At 44.2% G+C, this 17,711-nt stretch overlaps 1 protein-coding gene across 12 annotated transcripts in view; it reads right to left on the bottom strand.

The window, feature by feature from the left end:
- FRYL (FRY like transcription coactivator) overlaps nucleotides 1-17,711 on the bottom strand; it is a 1,894,812-nt gene that overhangs the window by 875,284 nt on the left and 1,001,817 nt on the right. For all 12 annotated transcript variants that reach the window (XM_069201557.1, XM_069201569.1, XM_069201550.1 and 9 more), the window contains one exon: nucleotides 9,003-9,143. In XM_069201557.1, the coding sequence (XP_069057658.1) occupies nucleotides 9,003-9,143 (141 nt within the window). The remainder of the gene's footprint in view (nucleotides 1-9,002; nucleotides 9,144-17,711) is intronic.

Raw genomic sequence — 17,711 nt, 5'->3', positions numbered from 1 at the left:
GCAATTCCATTTCAATCTACTGGATTCAGATGGCTATTTCCATAGGGGTGAGCCAAACCCCGGAGAGACAACATCACCTGAGATAGGGAATATTATGATCCCCTTTGTGACCGCCGAAGCTCTTTCCAGAAAGGTGCAATAGACTGGCATTAATGTGGGCGTTGATCTCCAGCTTTCTCAGCTTCAAAATGCCACGTCAAAAATACTCGAACTGTCTATACAGAAAGTATGCTCCTCTATTTCTCTGGACATGCCTAGGACCACCGTACCTGAAGCTTTCAAGCTAAGGCAGATATTATAAATTAAGCACCTTAAACCATTTGCCCGTATAATGAATTATTAAGAAGGTTAAAGGTCTCTCGTAGCTGCAGTCGTTAGCTCTGGGTACACCATCTAATGCAAGGAGGAGGTCTGTTAACATGATTTAAATATAGCATCAATGTCCCCTCGTAAAGTCTGAGATTATAATACATCCTACATCATAGGTGGTGAAGTCAGGATTAAAAACAGTGTTGGGCGGAAGGGACGGTGGTGAAACCTTGGCAACTGCAAATATTTCTAATAGAGAGGGATGCTTTTTATTGGTGTGCTTAATTATACACTTGAGGGTCTTTTTTCTTTTGACCTGCAGAAAGAGTGGAGTTCATCAGGATTTGCTAATGCCACACCCTACAGTATAACAGAAAATCTGGAAGGTCTGGGCCTTCATTATCAGTTGGATATCTGAAACATTTGTGTGTTATCCAAGGGCAATTAGCACACAATTCCACTTCCCTCCTCCCCAACACAAAGACAAACTGCAGAATAATTTTCGGTTCACCACAAAGAATTCTTCATTCAGCAGTATGGAAAGAGCTTGGAATTTGTAGAAAAGCCTTGGTAGTATATTAAGTTTGATTGCTTAGATCTTTCCTATCCAGGAGAAAGGAGCTATGACCAGCATCTGAGTTCAGACAGGAAGTCAAAAGGAAGGTTAGCATTATACATTCTTGATAGTGCAAGGTTGAGCAAGTTGCTTACATTCAGTAACGCAGTTTCTGGTGGATATGCTTACCACAGATTCCAGACCTCCAGAATAATCCCCAGGTACGACAAAGGATCCGTCAACTTTTTAACAATATTCCCAAGTGCTGCTAGGTGGTGCCATGTCGCTGCGCTGGCCCTGTATTACCTCAGAAATAACAGAGTGGAGCTGCATATAAGCGCCACTTCTCCACACTGAAATCAGTTTCTTGCTTCAGCAAGAGAAATTTCATGTCCAAGTTAAGGTCCCACTGTAGCATCACAAAGTGTTTGGGAGATAACGTGTGCCAAACCTTTAATAAACTTACTACAACTACAGATTCAAACAGGGACGGTTGGTCCAGTAACCCAAAAAACAAAACAAAAAAAGGAGGGGGGGAGGGAGGGGGGGGGTGAAGAGAAGGGCAGGGCTAAGAAATAACCTCTATTGTGCCCAGAGAAAGGCCTTGCTGGGGCAAAGAAACCCAGGTTCAAGAATGACGGGTAGGTTGTGCGGACCACTACTTCCATGACTACTAGTGTTGATGTTGGGAAGCAGCAGTAGCATTCTTGTTATCCCAAGGGGCCCATGCCTGAATCTAGGAGGGTCATCGCTGCTAGACAATCACCTATTCAAATCTGACAGGTTACATTTGATTCTTTGACAGAGCACTCTTAGTGAGGACTAGGTTTTCCTGCCGAATCGCCAACAGATCTTTAGTGACGATAGAAGCCGAGAAATATGTTGACTAGTTTTTGTAGTGTAGTCAATCCCGCACACAGATTGTCTTCATGCCGCTTGAGTTTAGGGACCATTTACTCACACCTAATTGTACGGAAATCAGATTATATCTGGTATATTAATTCCCTGTTTTTAACCTTGACACAGGTTCCATTATTTTCAAAGTGATGTTTACTAGTTTGGCACCTACTGTCAATTTTTACTTCAGTCTTTTTCCAGTCCTCCACATACTTGACATTTCTCCGGCATGTGTGGATAAACGATATCCGGCAAAGAGCCCTTTCGTTGGGCCCATCAGGCATAGCAATGCCAGCCTGACAAGGAGCAACACTCGATGATGAAGCATGTCACTTACTGGTGGGTGAGGGCATCTGTTCTTAACTAACATATGTGCCGGATGCTCTAGTGTCCCCCTGCCTAGTCTGGAGTGAGGAGTACAACACAGTGTACTAATTTCTTGAGGCAAAGACAAAACAACCAGCACAACTGACAGTTTCACTATTCAACTATTAAGGGGTCTGTCTTGCAAACTCCAAACCAGGTCACAAATTTGTCCACTGCTCAGCACAAAGGGACTTCATGGAAGGACGCTTGGAAGCAAAGTTGACATCAACCACTTTAGGAGGCAGATCAAAAGCAGATAATTGCTGCCACTCAATCTCCATGCATCACGTTGTAGACCGAGCAGGCTCTGAGGAGGGACTCTGCCCTGCTGTTGCGACAAAAGAGCCTCCCAAAATGGTAGCTTGACAACAGGACAGATGCTCATACCCAGAAGTTCTGGGTACTACAGTACTGGCCCAATCTGGAGTCAGTAAGATTACTTGAGCCTGGTCGTTCTTGCTATTTTTTTTAGTTTTATTTTTTAAACTCATGGCAGGAGAGGCAGGGGAGTGAAAGCGTATTGGAGTTTTGGATTCCACTCCAGCCAGACAGTATCTACTAATGACTGTTCAGAAACTCAAACAGGGAAAACGTTTGACACTAGGTGTTCAAATGTAGTAACAAGATCTGGTCAAGGTTCTCCTCAATGCAGGAAGTTGCCCTATGACACCTCAGGGTGTAGCTGCCTTTCATAATCTGCCAGACATCGCTGGGTGAGCTCATTTGCCCTAGCATACAAGGATCTCTCTACAGGGTTCGCTTTGAGGGAAATGCATTGATGCTGCAGACAGCTCCAGAGGTGCAGAGTCTCTCAGCACAGGACTCATGAGCCTGCTTCACCTCGCTTGTTGTCCACGAGAACCTACCCCAGCCTCCCCTTGAAGGATGGCAAGAAGGCCCACAACTCCAAAAGACTGGTATGGATCAGAGTTTCAGCCAGAGACCAGAGTCCCCTGATCTCTACAGCTCCCCAACCCAGCAGTGATACATCACTCATGATTGTCAACACTGGGTAGAGAGGACTCATCCACTGGTCCAATTGCAAATGACAAATCACAAATGCAGATTTGTGAATATTACGCCAGTATCTGTATATCATCTGACTGGTTCCCTTGGTGTTGGATCCACTGGAACTTCAAATTCCACTGTGGAGCCTGCAATATGCCAACTGTCATGGTTGACCAGGAGGAGCTAAAAGGCCAAGAAGTCTCAGAACTTCTCAAAAGAGCAAGGCTGGAACATCAAGATCATAGTTTGCATGTTCTGGACTCACTGTAAAGGAGGAGAAAAGGACTGGGCAGACTGGTGCCCTTGATGGCCTGCACTTTGTTTGCCAGATCCTCATCCCTGGCCTCAAAATGACCATCCTAAGAGGTTTGAGAGCTAGTGATGCCCTATGATTCTCAGGGGCCACTGGTAAGATCTTGCTGCCCGTGTCCAAGGGGGGGAATGTACATATCAGCCTTAAAAACAAACTGTGTTGACTTGACCACAGGACAACAAGAATATTTGTTTACAGAATGTCTCAGTATTCCTTGACACTATCTGGGGGATTAGAGGCAAATTATTTCAGGATCACCTTGCTGAATGAAGCATGAACCAACAGACTTTCAAAAGTATTGTGGTTTGAGAGGAAATTTAAGTCATTAGGTGCCGATCTGTGACATCTGTTAACCTGCCTGCTCAAGGGTGTGCAAGATCAGGGTTTTCACCAGGTGCCCATTTTAGTATCATTGAGGGCCTCCCTAAACTAGAGCAAGGGTTTAGAGGTGGCTCGTCCAGGCTACGTGATTTTCATAGGGACATAAGATTTGGCCGCAACGGAAAGTAGCTGTAGGTCCAAGCTCTCAGCTGCACATTGAATTACCATTGAAAAGTATGGGCTCTCTTCCATCGGCAGACCACATGACAAGTTCAACCCTCTGTCAGGGAAGGTATTAAGCCTGCTGGCCTCTTGTAAATTTATCATTATGGAGGGGAGAGGTACTATCATTATGGAGGGGAGAGGTAAATAACTGCCATCGCCACTGTTATCTCTGGGTGGTGGCAAGATTAGATCAGAATGGGAGCTGAAAAAAGACAATGGTGACTCTGAGGGCATGTTCATCACAGAAAAATGATAGATTAGAATCAGAATGTTTAGTGACTAGCTATGCTTATGTGATTCCACAGTGCCATGTCGGTCAAAATCAGAACCACCACTAGATCTTCCAAAGGAGTCAGCAACGCTGGAGCCTGTGCCAACAAGGGAGGGACCAAAGCAGGTGATAGCTTCAGGATTGATGTCTGAGCCATAGGATGTACGGAGCACGTGACAGCCTCGGTGATGGGGCAGGTAGATCTGCCAGTGAAAATCTTGGGTTGGAGGTAGATCTTTCAGAGGAAATCCAATGGATGATCCCTTCAGATCCTTGGGCTCCAAAGGCCAGTCAGATGGAACCAAAAGAGTGCCAAATATCTGCAACATGCCCACTTTAAAGGCTTTGATCCATTGCCTAGGTAATTCAGGGCACACCGGTAACAACTGGACAATCAACTCTGCAATTGGCGATCCAATGGGAGACACACTGGCATTTTGACGTCCTTACTCTTGTTCTAGCTGGGGGATGGGGTTGAGTCTACTTCACCTTCTTTGTTAATGTTTGGAATTAAACTTTTTGCGTGAGTAAATATAAAGGGATCGTACCCTCAATTTGGAGCATGATCGAGACTTACTCAAGGCCAGCAGATACTACTTGTGTTTGGCGATGTTCAACTTTGCTTCCCAGTCCCTGATTACCTTCAGGTGCATAAGGGCACACTTGCTGAAAGACTGCAAATTGTGCCCAGAGTCCAAGCACCAGAGAGCCACCTCATGTGAGACCATAACTAACATCTGTTTCAGACAGTCTCAGCATGGTAGTTTTAAAAGGGGACCTTGTTCTCTAGCACACTGGGTTTGAACATCTGAAGACCAACCTAAACTATCATTATACTGCAGAAAATGCCTTGACAAAAAGGGTTACCTTGAAACACGCTTTGCCTATTTGAAGTGGGAACTGGAAGCTTGAATGATTAATTTGGAGTAGGGCTCCCAGCTTTATGGTAGTTGTTTTTTTGTTTTTTTTAACATTCCAGTCTGTATTTATCCGTATTTATTTTTAGGTCATATTATTGTAATTTATTTGTGTTTAAACCCCTTCGCTGCCAGGACTTAAACCCCCCCCCCCCCCCCCACCCCACCCCCCCCCAGGTGCCAGGCCTTTTTTTGGCTGTTTTTGGCTATTTGAGGCAGTTCGCACTTAGGCCCTCATAACATTTTGTCCACATAAGCTACCCACACCAAATTTGCGTCCTTTTTTCCAACATCCTAGAGATTCTAGAGGTACACAGACTTTGTAGGCTCCCCTGAAGGAGACCAAGAAAGTAGCCAAAATACAGCAAAAAATTTGGTTTAAAAAAAAAAAAAGAAAAATCAGAAAAGGGGGCTGCAGAAGGCGGCTTGTGGTTTTTGCCTGAAAATTGCATCAACAAAAGGATTGCAGTGCTCAAATCACCATCTTCCCAGCTTTCAGGAACAGGCAGACTTGAATCAGAAAACCCCATTTTGCAACACAAGTTTGGCATTTTACTGGGACATATCTCATTTTTACTATTTTTGTGCTTTCAGCCTCCTTCCAGTTAGTGACAGAAATGGGTGTGAAACCATTGCTGGATCCCAGAAAGCCAAATATTTCTGAAAGGTAGACAAAATTCTGAATTCAGCAAGGGGTAATTTGTGTAGATCCTACAAGGGTTCCCTACAGAAAATAGCAGCAGAAATAAAAATTAAAAAACTGAAATTTTTCTCCACGTTTTACTCCAACTTTTTCCTGCGATGTCAGATTTTTTAAAGCAATACACCGTTACGTCTGCTGGACTCTTCTGGTTACGGGGATGTATAGGGAAGGTAGGTTCATAAAGAACCCTAGGTACCCAGAGCAAATAAATGATCTGCACCTTGTAATGGGTTTTCATTCGATACCAGGTATACAGCAATTCATCTGCTGAAATATAAAGAGTGAAAAATAGGTATCAAGAAAACCTTTGTGTTTCCAAAATGGGCACAAGATAAGGTGTTGAGAAGCAGTGGTTATTTGTACATCTCAAATGGTACCTCATTTGTGTGGGTAGGCCTAGTGCTTTTGACAGGATATGCTCCAAAATACTATCTGGAAACATCAAAATTATCAAATACAAAACTACCTGTTTGTTTAAGAGCCAAAAAACATGTCGAAATTGAGATGGACCTTCTATAAATAGGCAGATAAGGCCAACAGTAATGTGCCCCCATGGGGAGCGACCCTTGCCCAAGGGGCTGCCCCCCCCAAACAAAACACAAACAGTACACGTCAATCCCTGGTGTCTAGTGGCTCCTGCCCCTTCCCCCTGAAACGATTCACCTTCCAATCCCCGACTGGGGCCGTGGGAGGGAGGCCCACGGGGCAACACTAGAACCTCCCCCCCTCCCACCTTCCCCCTGCGGTTTGGGTGCAGGATGAGCTGGTCTCGTCCCAGGCACACTGGAACCATGTGCCAGGACAAGACTAGCTCGCCCCAGGCATCTTAGGGGTTAAGGATAAATAGTGTTGAAAAATGTTACATTTCCACATTTAACTGATATTTACCTGATTAACATGCACTCATACTTTGATGCCTGTCAAGCCTCAGCACATTAAGCAGCCAAATATGGTAAAACACTACAACCATTGGTAAATATTAGCACTATATAAAGATATATGTTAACCAAGCCTATATTTAAGGAAGTCCCATTTTTATTTTTAATTCCCCATGCTCATTTATCTGCTCAGCTATTGGCCCAGAATTTATGAAGGACCGTATGGAGAGTAACTCATGAGAAGCACAATTTTATGTATTTATCCGCTTTTAAAAATAACTACAGACAGGAAATACAATGTTTTTTTGTCTATATTTATTTGTAAAAATGAAAAAACTAGGAGTCTTAATTATGAATAAAAGCATTTGAACTTTGAAAAAATATATCAGAATACAGCTATCTTTTTTTACATTAATGATGTTTTCAACTGACATTTTGGGAATATAGGATTTAAAAAACTAACCACTGGGGTTTGTTGCTAGAGGTTTTGTCCGCTGGGCCCCATTAACCCTTTACCCCATTCTTACAGTAAATTCCTTTTGTTCACCTTTTCAGGTTGTGTGCACAAAATATAGAGAAGTATAATAATTGTGAAAAGCGTTTAACCTGTTGATTTCTGCAGTGAGGACCTCGCTAAGGAAACAATACATTTCTCTAAACAGACCTTCTATCCACTATTTGTACCAACTGGCAAGTCAAATGAGGGCAAGTGTTGTTGCACTAGTCATACATTATTTTCTTAAGGCAAAGCAGTCCCATTTCAGCTTTTTTTGTTGCTAAGGGATTAAGTATGCAATTCAGAGGTCCAACTTTGCAGAGTAGCAGTGTGCTCATGTTGCACAGTTTTGATGCTTTCTTCTAACCTCTTTTTCCTAGCAATTACGTTTCCTCAGTCCCAACATTATTCCTATAAAAATTCCTTTCACTAAGTCTTTAAAGACTTCCCATATATTACTCAATACTACCTCTCTCAAATCATTAAGGTTAAAATATTCCTCAGTTTATTCAGTCTAAAGTAGAGAGTCTCTCAGGAGATCTGGGTGGGGAGAACACATTTGTTCCAGCTGAGGGCTCAGATCCATTAACATAGTCAACAACACAGACATGGTCTGAGATTATCCACACTTTGGAATAGTGCGTTACTAAATAAAATCTAAATCAATCCACAACATTCTTTGTAAAAAGAATGCAAAATCTTTGGTGTTGCCTGATGGGTCTCTCCATCAACCACGCCACCCAGTGATAATCAGGTTGTCTTCTACGAATAAGGCTACAATATAAAGCTTCCTTGCCCTATATTGAGAACATTAAGAGTTACAATAGAAGTTATGTAGTTCTGTAGCCTTCTGTAATATCATGATTTTACCCGCCCTCCTAATTCTTAATTGCTTGTGGTGTAACTTGTAAAGACTTGTTTAACACAAGAGCCACACCATTGTGTTTTTGACTGAGAAACAGCGAAAAGCTAATGGGCAGTGGTAATGTCTGCATCAAGACCAGTAAGTCCTTTGCAGGTGTATGTCTTGGACACCAATTGTACTATTCTATACTCCCAGAAGGTATTGCCTAATTTTACTTATTTTGTTTTGTGAACTTAAACCCAAAGAAACGGGACAACAAAAATAATGTTTAAATGGCAATCAATCAAAAAGAGAAAGTCGACCCACACTGGGAATGTGGAGGATCAGCTCCATTCCATGCTGAGGTGCCCCATGGCAAACTCCTAGATCTGTCAATGTCAAACCAGAACATCTGTGCCAACCCCTAAAAAGCTCAAAGTTTTCAATGAGATAGGATATTAATGCTTCAAGTGCAATCATCAAATGTGGGTCAGCTGAGTCATGTCTACAGGTAGAGTTCGTCAGGAGATCTAGCCAGCCACCATTCTGCTCTGTCTGAAGACTTGAGCGAAAAGGACTCAGATCTGAAGAGTTTCAGCTTAATCATGGCTCCTCATTATTGCGGATGTAGCTCATATTAAATCTTTAACATACTAACACTTAACTTCTTACTTTCCTAACACAATCACAGATACTGACTATATATCACAATGAAGCTAACTGGACAGGGAAAAATTGGCATACTTTGTTCCGTTGAGCAGGGTTTCCTCCCTAGAGGAAGACAGCCAACAAAGCTACTAAAGAAACACATGAGAATATAATACAGTGACTCACAATGTGGAAGAATTCAGTTACAAAAGTAGCATGAGTTTATGGGACAATGGCAGTAAATACTTACATAAGGCAAAAGACTGGGTTCACTATTCACTCCACAAATGCGGATTAAAAAGTGTAAAATTATCTTCAGATTCTTTGGCCAGCCATCTGCTAGGGTAGTCCAGACGTTCTCTATCTCAGACCATGCCACTTCATCCCCATACTAGAAAAAAAAACAAAAAGGACTATACATGAGAGCCTAAAACATATTAGATAACATAAGAATTCATCAGTCTCATGGGCAAACTGTTTAGGGAACTGTTTAAAGGCAAACTATAATTACTAATAATTTGTAACCATCCTAAAATCTTAAACAGTAAACATTAGTCCTCATTTGTTTTCTAAAACATGTGTGTGGAAATGTGTGTGCATGTTTACCATGAAAACACCTTCTTTAAGGTGACTTATGGATGGTGGAGGCACAAGTACCTACAGCATTAAACCTCAAATGACATGAAAGGTACAATCCTAACCATTTGAATTTGTGAGTAGAGACATGAAGTATAGAATAGAAGGATGGTGTAGGCCTATTGGCTGCCATCATGAAATTGTAAAAACAGTGTTTGTGCCTTTACGGACCCAAAGAACACTAGCATCCCATCATGCCTAGCAGGAGGCAGTTACTTCAGTTCTTTTTGATGAGATATGGCAGTGATAAATAGGTTCAATACTCACCTCATTTCCACCAGGGGGGCAGGAGGATTGCTTATGATGTTAATGGGTCTCCCCTGAGAACTGCGATTACAGGTAAGAAACCATTCTCTCTCTTTCAGGGGATCTCTACTGATGGGTATAAGCACTGAATAGAGTAGCATCCCCACCAAGGGCAGTGGAAAAGGGAGTGGTACGATCAGAACCAGATTAAGGAAATACATTTCTCAGGGAGGCCTGTCCTACTTGAGAATCTGCATGTCCACGCTTTGAACATTTCAGCTATAGGGATATTTCTCATCAAAGTGGTAGTGGCCGCTTTCCCACTAGTAGAATGAGCTTTAGGTCTAGCAGGCAAATTCGCATTAGCTTTTTGGTAGCATAAGATGATTTCCACTGCAAGATGTATTATTTGGAAGTAGTTAGATCTGTGTGGAGTGGGCCATGGTTTGTGAACAAGTGGTCCGATTTATGTATGTCTTGTGTTTTGTCCAAATAAAAGTTCAAAACTCCACTAATGAGATTGGAGAGTTCTTTCAGCACGTGTGGAAGGGTGCTGAAAGAAAGCTGGTAAGGAAAGCGACTGACGTGAAAATCTGAATTACTTTAGGAAGAAATTTTGGGTGAGTCCTCATCACTACCTCATTGAAATAAAAAAATGCTCTATGGTTCGTGAGAATAATGCTTGGATTTTGCTAACCCTTCATGCTGATGTGATCGCTATGAGGAAATAAATTTTCCATGACAGATGTTGCAACAATGACTTGTGAATGGGTTCAAAAGGGTCCTGCATGAGGCGTGAGATAACTATATTGAGCTCCCAGGGAGGAGAAGGATGCCTAATGGGAAGGAAAACCTTTTTCACGCCTTCCAAAAAATTCTAGAGAATAAGAATTTTGAAAACAGTTTTGTGAGTGACATTTTCTTTAGGCAGTAACAACTTGCAAATGAACTTTTATGGAAGACAACTGTAAGGCAGATTTGATCAAATGAAGTAAGTATGGAAGAATGACGACATCTTGGCAGGTGGTTGGGTCCACATTCTTGTTAGAACACCAAATGCAAAATCTCTGCCATTTGAAAAAATACACTGAACATGATGACAGTTGTTTAGCTTCTTTAAGTATGCTTATGCATTCTTCTGAAAGGTTCACATGTACATATCGAATTAGCTCAGGAACCATGCTGTAAAACTCAAGGAGGAGAGATTGGGGTGAACCATTTGGCCTTCATATTTCGTGAGAAGACCTGGTCTGCACAGCAGCTTGAGATGTGGATGCACTGACCGGTGAACAAGGTTTGTGAACCACCACTGAAGTGGCCCCTAAGGAGCAATCAAGATAACTCTGTCTCTTGAGTAAGACAGTTTGAGAAGAACTGATTGGATCAGGGGGATCGGAGGAAAGGTGTACAGAAATATGCCAGACTAGTCTATCCATAGGGCATTCCTCAGTGTCCCTAGCTGGAAGAACCTTAAGGCAAATCCTGGGCATTTTCTTTTTTCTGCAGTGGCAAACAAGTCGACTTGTAGAGCACCCCACAGCCTAAAGCTGTTTTGCAAACCGTGGATGTGGAGAAACCATTCATGGTCTTCCTGCAGAACTCTGCTTAGGGAGTCTGCCTGAACATTTTGGACACTTGGGAGATAAGCTACCATTATCCACAGGTTCCTCGCTAATAGCAACTTCCAAATTGTCTGTGCTTGAATGATGGGAGTAAAGCTTTCAAAGTCATGGGTAATTGAAGATTGATGTGGAAGGTCATCTCTCTCAGAAACATTGTTCCCTGGATTTGGAGGTGATCCATGTGTGCTCCCCATCATAGTAACAAGGCATCTGTTCTGGTCAGGGAAGGGACATCCTAATGAAATGGCATCCTTTGAAGACGTTTCTAATAGCACCACCACTTCAGAGACTATAATGCATGGGTGGAGAGTGTGAGCCTGTCCTCCCAAAAGCCTGTGGGTGGGTGCCACTAATCTTCAAGAGTGAGAGAGACACATGAAGCCATCGAACTGAGAAGAGATTACTGTCCTCAGTATGGGGTGAGAGACTCATGAGAAATCAACAACTCAGACGGATTGATAAGTCTCTCCTCTGAAGGAGAAACTCTTGTATGACAGTATCGATGGAGGCCTCCAAATAATGCAGTGTCAGGACAGGAGTAGGCATTGACTTGCTATGATTGATAAGCAGCCTTAATCATTGAATATCACTTGTCCACTCTGTAGGAAGCTGGCCTGGTGTGTAGTCAGCACCCATGGTGGGGTTATTAACTTATACCAGGGCCAGGTATCCCCTATTAGTGAGGTGTAGGCAGTGTCTAGGAAGCCAAGGCTCTCTAGAGGTAGCTGAGATGAGCAGCCACAACTTATCTAGGAGATATGCCAAGCTTATGCAATGCCACTACTGTTACACAGCACTTACACACATGAAAGTGCCACACAGTGTTACAAAAGTAAAGGTACTTTATTATGGTATCACAATTACTAAAATACTGGATAGGCAATTCCCCACTAGAAAGTGAGTAAACACACTATTATAAACACATTAGCAGTCAGGGATTGGCATAAAAACCAATAGAAAACAGTAGAATTACAGAAAATAATGGAGACCCTAAGGGGAGACCAAACCATATATCATGTAGGTGGACCGCGAAGGACAGTCCCCCACCCAAGGAAGTGGAATCTGTAGAGGGGAGCTGGGGGGACTAGGAACCCCTAAAGGTAAGTATTGGGGTGCCACCCAGCAACCAGGAGAGAAGAGGTAAGACCCTGGTTTTCCTCGAAAACCACAGGTAAACTTTGAGAGAGGACTGTGCAAGACCCAACCAAGACTGGAAGAAACCAAAAGGTGGATCCTGACAGAAGAGGACCTGCAAAAAAAAAAAAAAAGGGGGGGGGGGGGGGGAGGCAAGTCCAGTTTGAGTTGGAGTGTCCAGTTGGGGCAGGAGCCAAGTTGACAGATAAGACAAGGAATGAGCTGTGCACCAAGGGAGAAGAGTTCCAGAAGTGATGCAGAGGATGTCCCACCTCATAAGAAGAGTTGCAGTCAGTCAGTGGTATGGAAAAAAAAAACACCAACAAGCCTTGGCAAAGGCAAGAGTCGCAGATGAAGAGTTGCAGAGCTGCCAGGGATCAGGAATGTCCAGGGGGACTCAACCCAAGGAGGGGAGTCCCAGGTGACCCTCGGCAGTGAGGAGAGTCAGAAGACAAGGATGCAGCCCCACAGGCAACTCACAGGTAGCAGGCACAGGAGTTACAGTGAGGCCCACTCAGCACACCTGGAGAGGAGTCCCACATCGCTGGAGCAGCAGGCAGGAGACTGATTTGCAGGGAAGAGTGCTGTAGGCTGGGGCTACACAGAGCCTAAAGATCCCTTGGAAGAAGAGCCAACAAGCCTTGGTACCTGCAGTTGCGGTGAACAGGGGTACTGTCCTGCAAGGAGAGGCAAGGCCTTACCGTCTCCCAAATTGGACAGCTGGTAGAGGGGACCAAGGGGACCACACCAGACCACCACTTGTGATGCAGGATCCACACAGCTCCAATGGAGAGAGGATCTACGCAGCTGGTCGTCATTGCAGTTGGTGCCTGCGGATGCAGGGGAGAGACTCCTTCACTCCAAGGGAGATTCCTTCTTGCATCTTATGCAACCTGAAGACTCGTCGCCCTCAGAGGATGCACAGCCAGAGAAATAATGCAGTTGCTGGAAGAAGCCGGAAAACAATGTTGCAGAGTTGCGTTGTTGCTGGAGATGCAGACTGTCGGTTCCTGGCGGGTCCAGTTGTAGTCCCGATGGCCAAAAGATGAAGTAAATGATGCAGGAGGAGTCCTGCTGGAATCTTGCGTCGAATCTGAAGACCCATCCTACAGGAAGACCCTAAATAGGCCAGGAAGGGGGTTTGGTCACCTAGCAGGGTGACCACCTATCAGGAGGTGGCTGTGACGTCACCTGCCTTACCTGGCCACTCAGACGCTCCCAGGGGATTCAAGATGGCAGAATCAAGTGGCCATCTGGAGGAGAACTGGGCACCACCCCTGGGGTGTTGATGGAAAGGGGAGTGGTTACTCCCCAGAGCAGGGACCGGGGGTATACCTAACACACTAACAAGCAGGCAAAAAGTGGGGGTAACAATGTCAAAAATATGGTATTTTCCTACACACTGGTAATGCAGGGGGGCTTCCTGAGGAGTTGACGCCTTGATGATTCAGTCGTTTAAGTAGAGATAGATAAAAACAATGCTTGCAGAGGTGGGCAGCTACCACTGCCATGCACTTTGAAAAAGTTCTGGGGGCTAATCTGAGGCCAAAGGGGAGCACTTTGTACTGGCAGAGATCTTGACCCACAACAAATCTCAGGAATTTGCAATGATTCTTGGCTATTGTATATGAAAGTACACATCATGGCGGTCTATTGAGCAGACCCTGGTTTATCGACAGATCGAATGTATTGTCAGCACTCAAAATCTTTCTTGTCAAATCCACTTGTTGGTCAATTTCAAATAGGGAATGGTCTGAACTTATTTCTGGGGCCTCTTTTTTTTTTTTTTTACCAGAAAGTATTACGAATAAATATCAGTTCCATGCTGTTTTCTAGGAACAGTCTCCACCGCCTGCTTCTGGAGAAGGATATTGACCTCAGAGCGCAGCATCTGTAGATGGTGATAGGATGGTTTTGGTGGTATATTTGGCAGAGGACTGGTGGACCTGGGACACTACTCAATTTGAACAATGGGCCCAGATGTCATGGTTGATAGATTGCCACGGTCAGAAAATGTGGAATACGTCCCCTTACCGGAGTGGGTAATAGAAGAGAAGGAAGTAAAGAATCATGGCTTGGTGTCTGCTGAGGCTTTCTCCCCTGAGCAGGCTTTTAAATGGCTCTCGCAGTCTAGTCTGCTGCTTTTGCTGCTGTTAAGGCCTCTGCTGTCGGGATTGCTTTTGACCTTGGTACCAGTGAGGAGTTTGAACTCTGAGGGGAAAAAACTACATTGGCAGGGCTTGTAGGGCCTTTGTTGTTCCTCTTATTTTTCAAGGCCAACTGTCCTAAGGGTCTCCATTTCCGAATTCATGCTGGTCACCTCGTAATCTGTCTAACTGCCAAAGAGTGTGGGTCCCGGAAATGGCAGATGAAGGATCCGTTGTTGTGATTCCTGCTTGAGGGACATGAGACAGAGCCATGAATGTCAGCGTAATGCCACCCTATGACAGTACTCGTGTGCCGCCAGCAAGAATGAATCAGCTGCAAAACTGATGATCTGGCTGGAGACCATCATACCCTCGACCACCTCAAGGAAGGCCTCCCTTTTTGATTCTGGAGAGGTCATCTGCCACCTTCTCCTAGGAGTCCTATTAGGCCCTGTCATACCTGCCCAGAACAGCTGTTGCACTTGTTGCCGCCATAATGGTAGGAGGTGTACTGCATACCGTGCGGTTCACTAAGTCCAGTTTCATACTCTCCTTGTCTGGTGGTACAGTTGTAGAATTAGGTTTTGAAACTGCTAGGATGACCACAGAATGGGTTGTAGCAGCAAGAGTGGATCCTGCTATGACAATCTGCATTTAATCTGCAGCCTTGACGGAGCCGATTCAGCTGGAGTAAGGAACAGATCCCTCTCTAGTTCCAACAGTCCCGAAACCAAATGAAGGAGAGGCCTTGATGCTGATCAGTGGGGAAGCATCTCAAATATGACGGATGTGGAGGTGTTGGAAATGGCATTGGGGTGTTCAATATTGCACCCTCCATCACCAGGACATCCTGGAATGTAGTGACATAATCCACTGGAGAAACCCATGGTTGGGTAGAGTCCAACAATGTTGGTGAATATCTTCCTATGCTGGAAGACGAGATAGTGTAGTAGGAATGGTGTCTAGACCTTGTACCTGATGTTGATCTAGACCTAGATGCATGATGATGATGGTGGGAGCATCTGGAGGATGGTAGAGCCAAAGAGCGCCATGACCTGTGGTGATGTCTGGAATGGTGCTAATGGCTCTTAAACGTGATTGTCGCAAAGAAAATCTATGCCTTGGAAGAGGGGCTTCAATAGGTAAAGGAAGTGGTGTTGGGGCCAGTGGAAGTGGTGCCGGCGGTGGAGGCTGAGGAGGTGGTGGTGTTGGCAGAGGAGTAGAAAAGCCTGGGAGCTGCAAAGATGATGAAGAAGAATACATTCTGGAGAAGTCTGAGTCACGCATCTCAATTTCCTTCCTTCTGCATATCTTGATGTTTTCGACGTCAACATACTCAATGTCAACCTTCTCCTACGTCTTGACATCGACACACTCCTCAATGTCAGCTTTTCACTCTGTCTCGACGTCAAAGTTCTTCTGTGCCTCGATAGTGTAGCCACCTTTGACAGCGACCTACCCTGTCTCTACATCTATCTTCGCCTCCTCTTCGACGTCGACCCAGCCCTTGACCAAGAATAAGTTGATGCTGTGCCTTAGCTCGACGTTGACCTAGAACAGCGTCATTTATTGGCTAAACTCCCCTTTCTGGACTTTCCATGCTTGGGGTCCTCAGAGAAAGGTGGAAGAGATCTGGGAGAGGACTGACCCTCTACTAGCTCCCCTGATATCGCACCTTCACACTGCACCTGCTGCCTGTGCCTCTCTTCCATGCCATGGAGGTTAATTTTCTCCTTGTCCCTCAGGGTATGTCTGGAGAACTTCCTGCGGTGCTGGCATTTGTCAGGAAAATGGCTCTCAGGAAGGCAGATGATGCAGAGGTCGCGAGGGTCTGACTTGGCCTTGCTTCACCCACAGGTAGGACACTTGTCAAATAAAGATGGCATTTTATTTGACTACATACCACAAATCCCTTTTTAAAAAAAGGCAGAAAATACAATACAAAGTGACAGTTAAAAACCGTTGAAGAGAAAAAGACAAAAAGGCGAGCTCAGTGCTCCAAGATAATGTCACCAGAAGAACTGAACTGAAGCAACTGCCACCTGCTGGGCATTATGGAATACTAGTGACCTCTGGGGTCCTTAAAGGCACAGACACTTTTACACTCTGACAATGGCTCCCTGAAGGGCTAACACTGTGCTTCTATCCATTTCTCTACTTTTACAAAAAGGTTTTGTGAAAGAGATTTAAGCTGTCTATGAAAGTATTTGGCTTTAAATATACATGTAATATGGGCTTCTTTACCCTTTTTTAGGTCTGATCTGAAGAATGTGGTCACTGTAGCCTTCCATATAGGCTGCATAATATTCTTATCTTAAGTGTTTCGACAGGTCTTCCTAAACAAAGGCGAACATCTATACTTAAGAAGACACACTATGGAAAAGTGCTTTGGAATCCCTGCACGTGGGCGGGTAAATTCAGTGCTTATCACCATCAATAGAGATCCCCTGAGAGAGAAAGAGAGAATATTCTGGTGTAGAAAGAGTTGGATAGACTGATTACATTACTTTGTACTAGTCTCTTGGAACTAGATTGCCTAATTGGACAAAATTACAGGTATATTATAGACTTGATGAAATAAAACAGGTCTCTTGTGAAAAATATTAGGTGAATGCATGGTGCTACTATCAACTAATGTAATCTAGTGCAAGGACCTTCAATTTCAATGTGGTATCTCCCTTAGGCTTTGAGCTGATGTGTTTGTTATTAAGGAAGATACATTCTAAAAGAACAAGTTACTTTCCACCAGTAGCAATTTATCTGGTAGAGACATTCTAGTTGCAGATTCCTTAACTTAGAATTTCCCCCAGGAGTCAGACTGGATCCAGAGATATTTATTCGAGTAGCACCCTTGCGTGCCGTCAGATGGTGTCTGTCGACTCCGTGTCCGTTGCTTGTGTCGTGGTCACCGTGATGAGGTTGAACATAGGTGCCGCCTCGGCGTGGTGACGTCAGTTTCTTTTCACGACTTTCCACGTCAAAACACAGAGCCATGAAGAACATTGAAAATGGTGCGTCAGAGCTAAGGCGCTGAAAAGGGAATCCCTGTCCCTAGAAATCTGTTCGCAAGCGGGAGGACGGGTGGGTCGGTGAAGAATATGCAACTAGAATATGTCTCAACCAGATAAATCGTTACCGAAGGTAAGTAACTTGTTGATCTGATAGAGACTTCTA

This window comes from Pleurodeles waltl, chromosome 1_2 (genome assembly GCF_031143425.1).
Source record: "Pleurodeles waltl isolate 20211129_DDA chromosome 1_2, aPleWal1.hap1.20221129, whole genome shotgun sequence".
Classification (NCBI taxonomy): domain Eukaryota; kingdom Metazoa; phylum Chordata; class Amphibia; order Caudata; family Salamandridae; genus Pleurodeles; species Pleurodeles waltl.
Note: the sequence above shows the minus strand (reverse complement) of the source record. Positions and strands in the feature narration are given on the sequence as shown.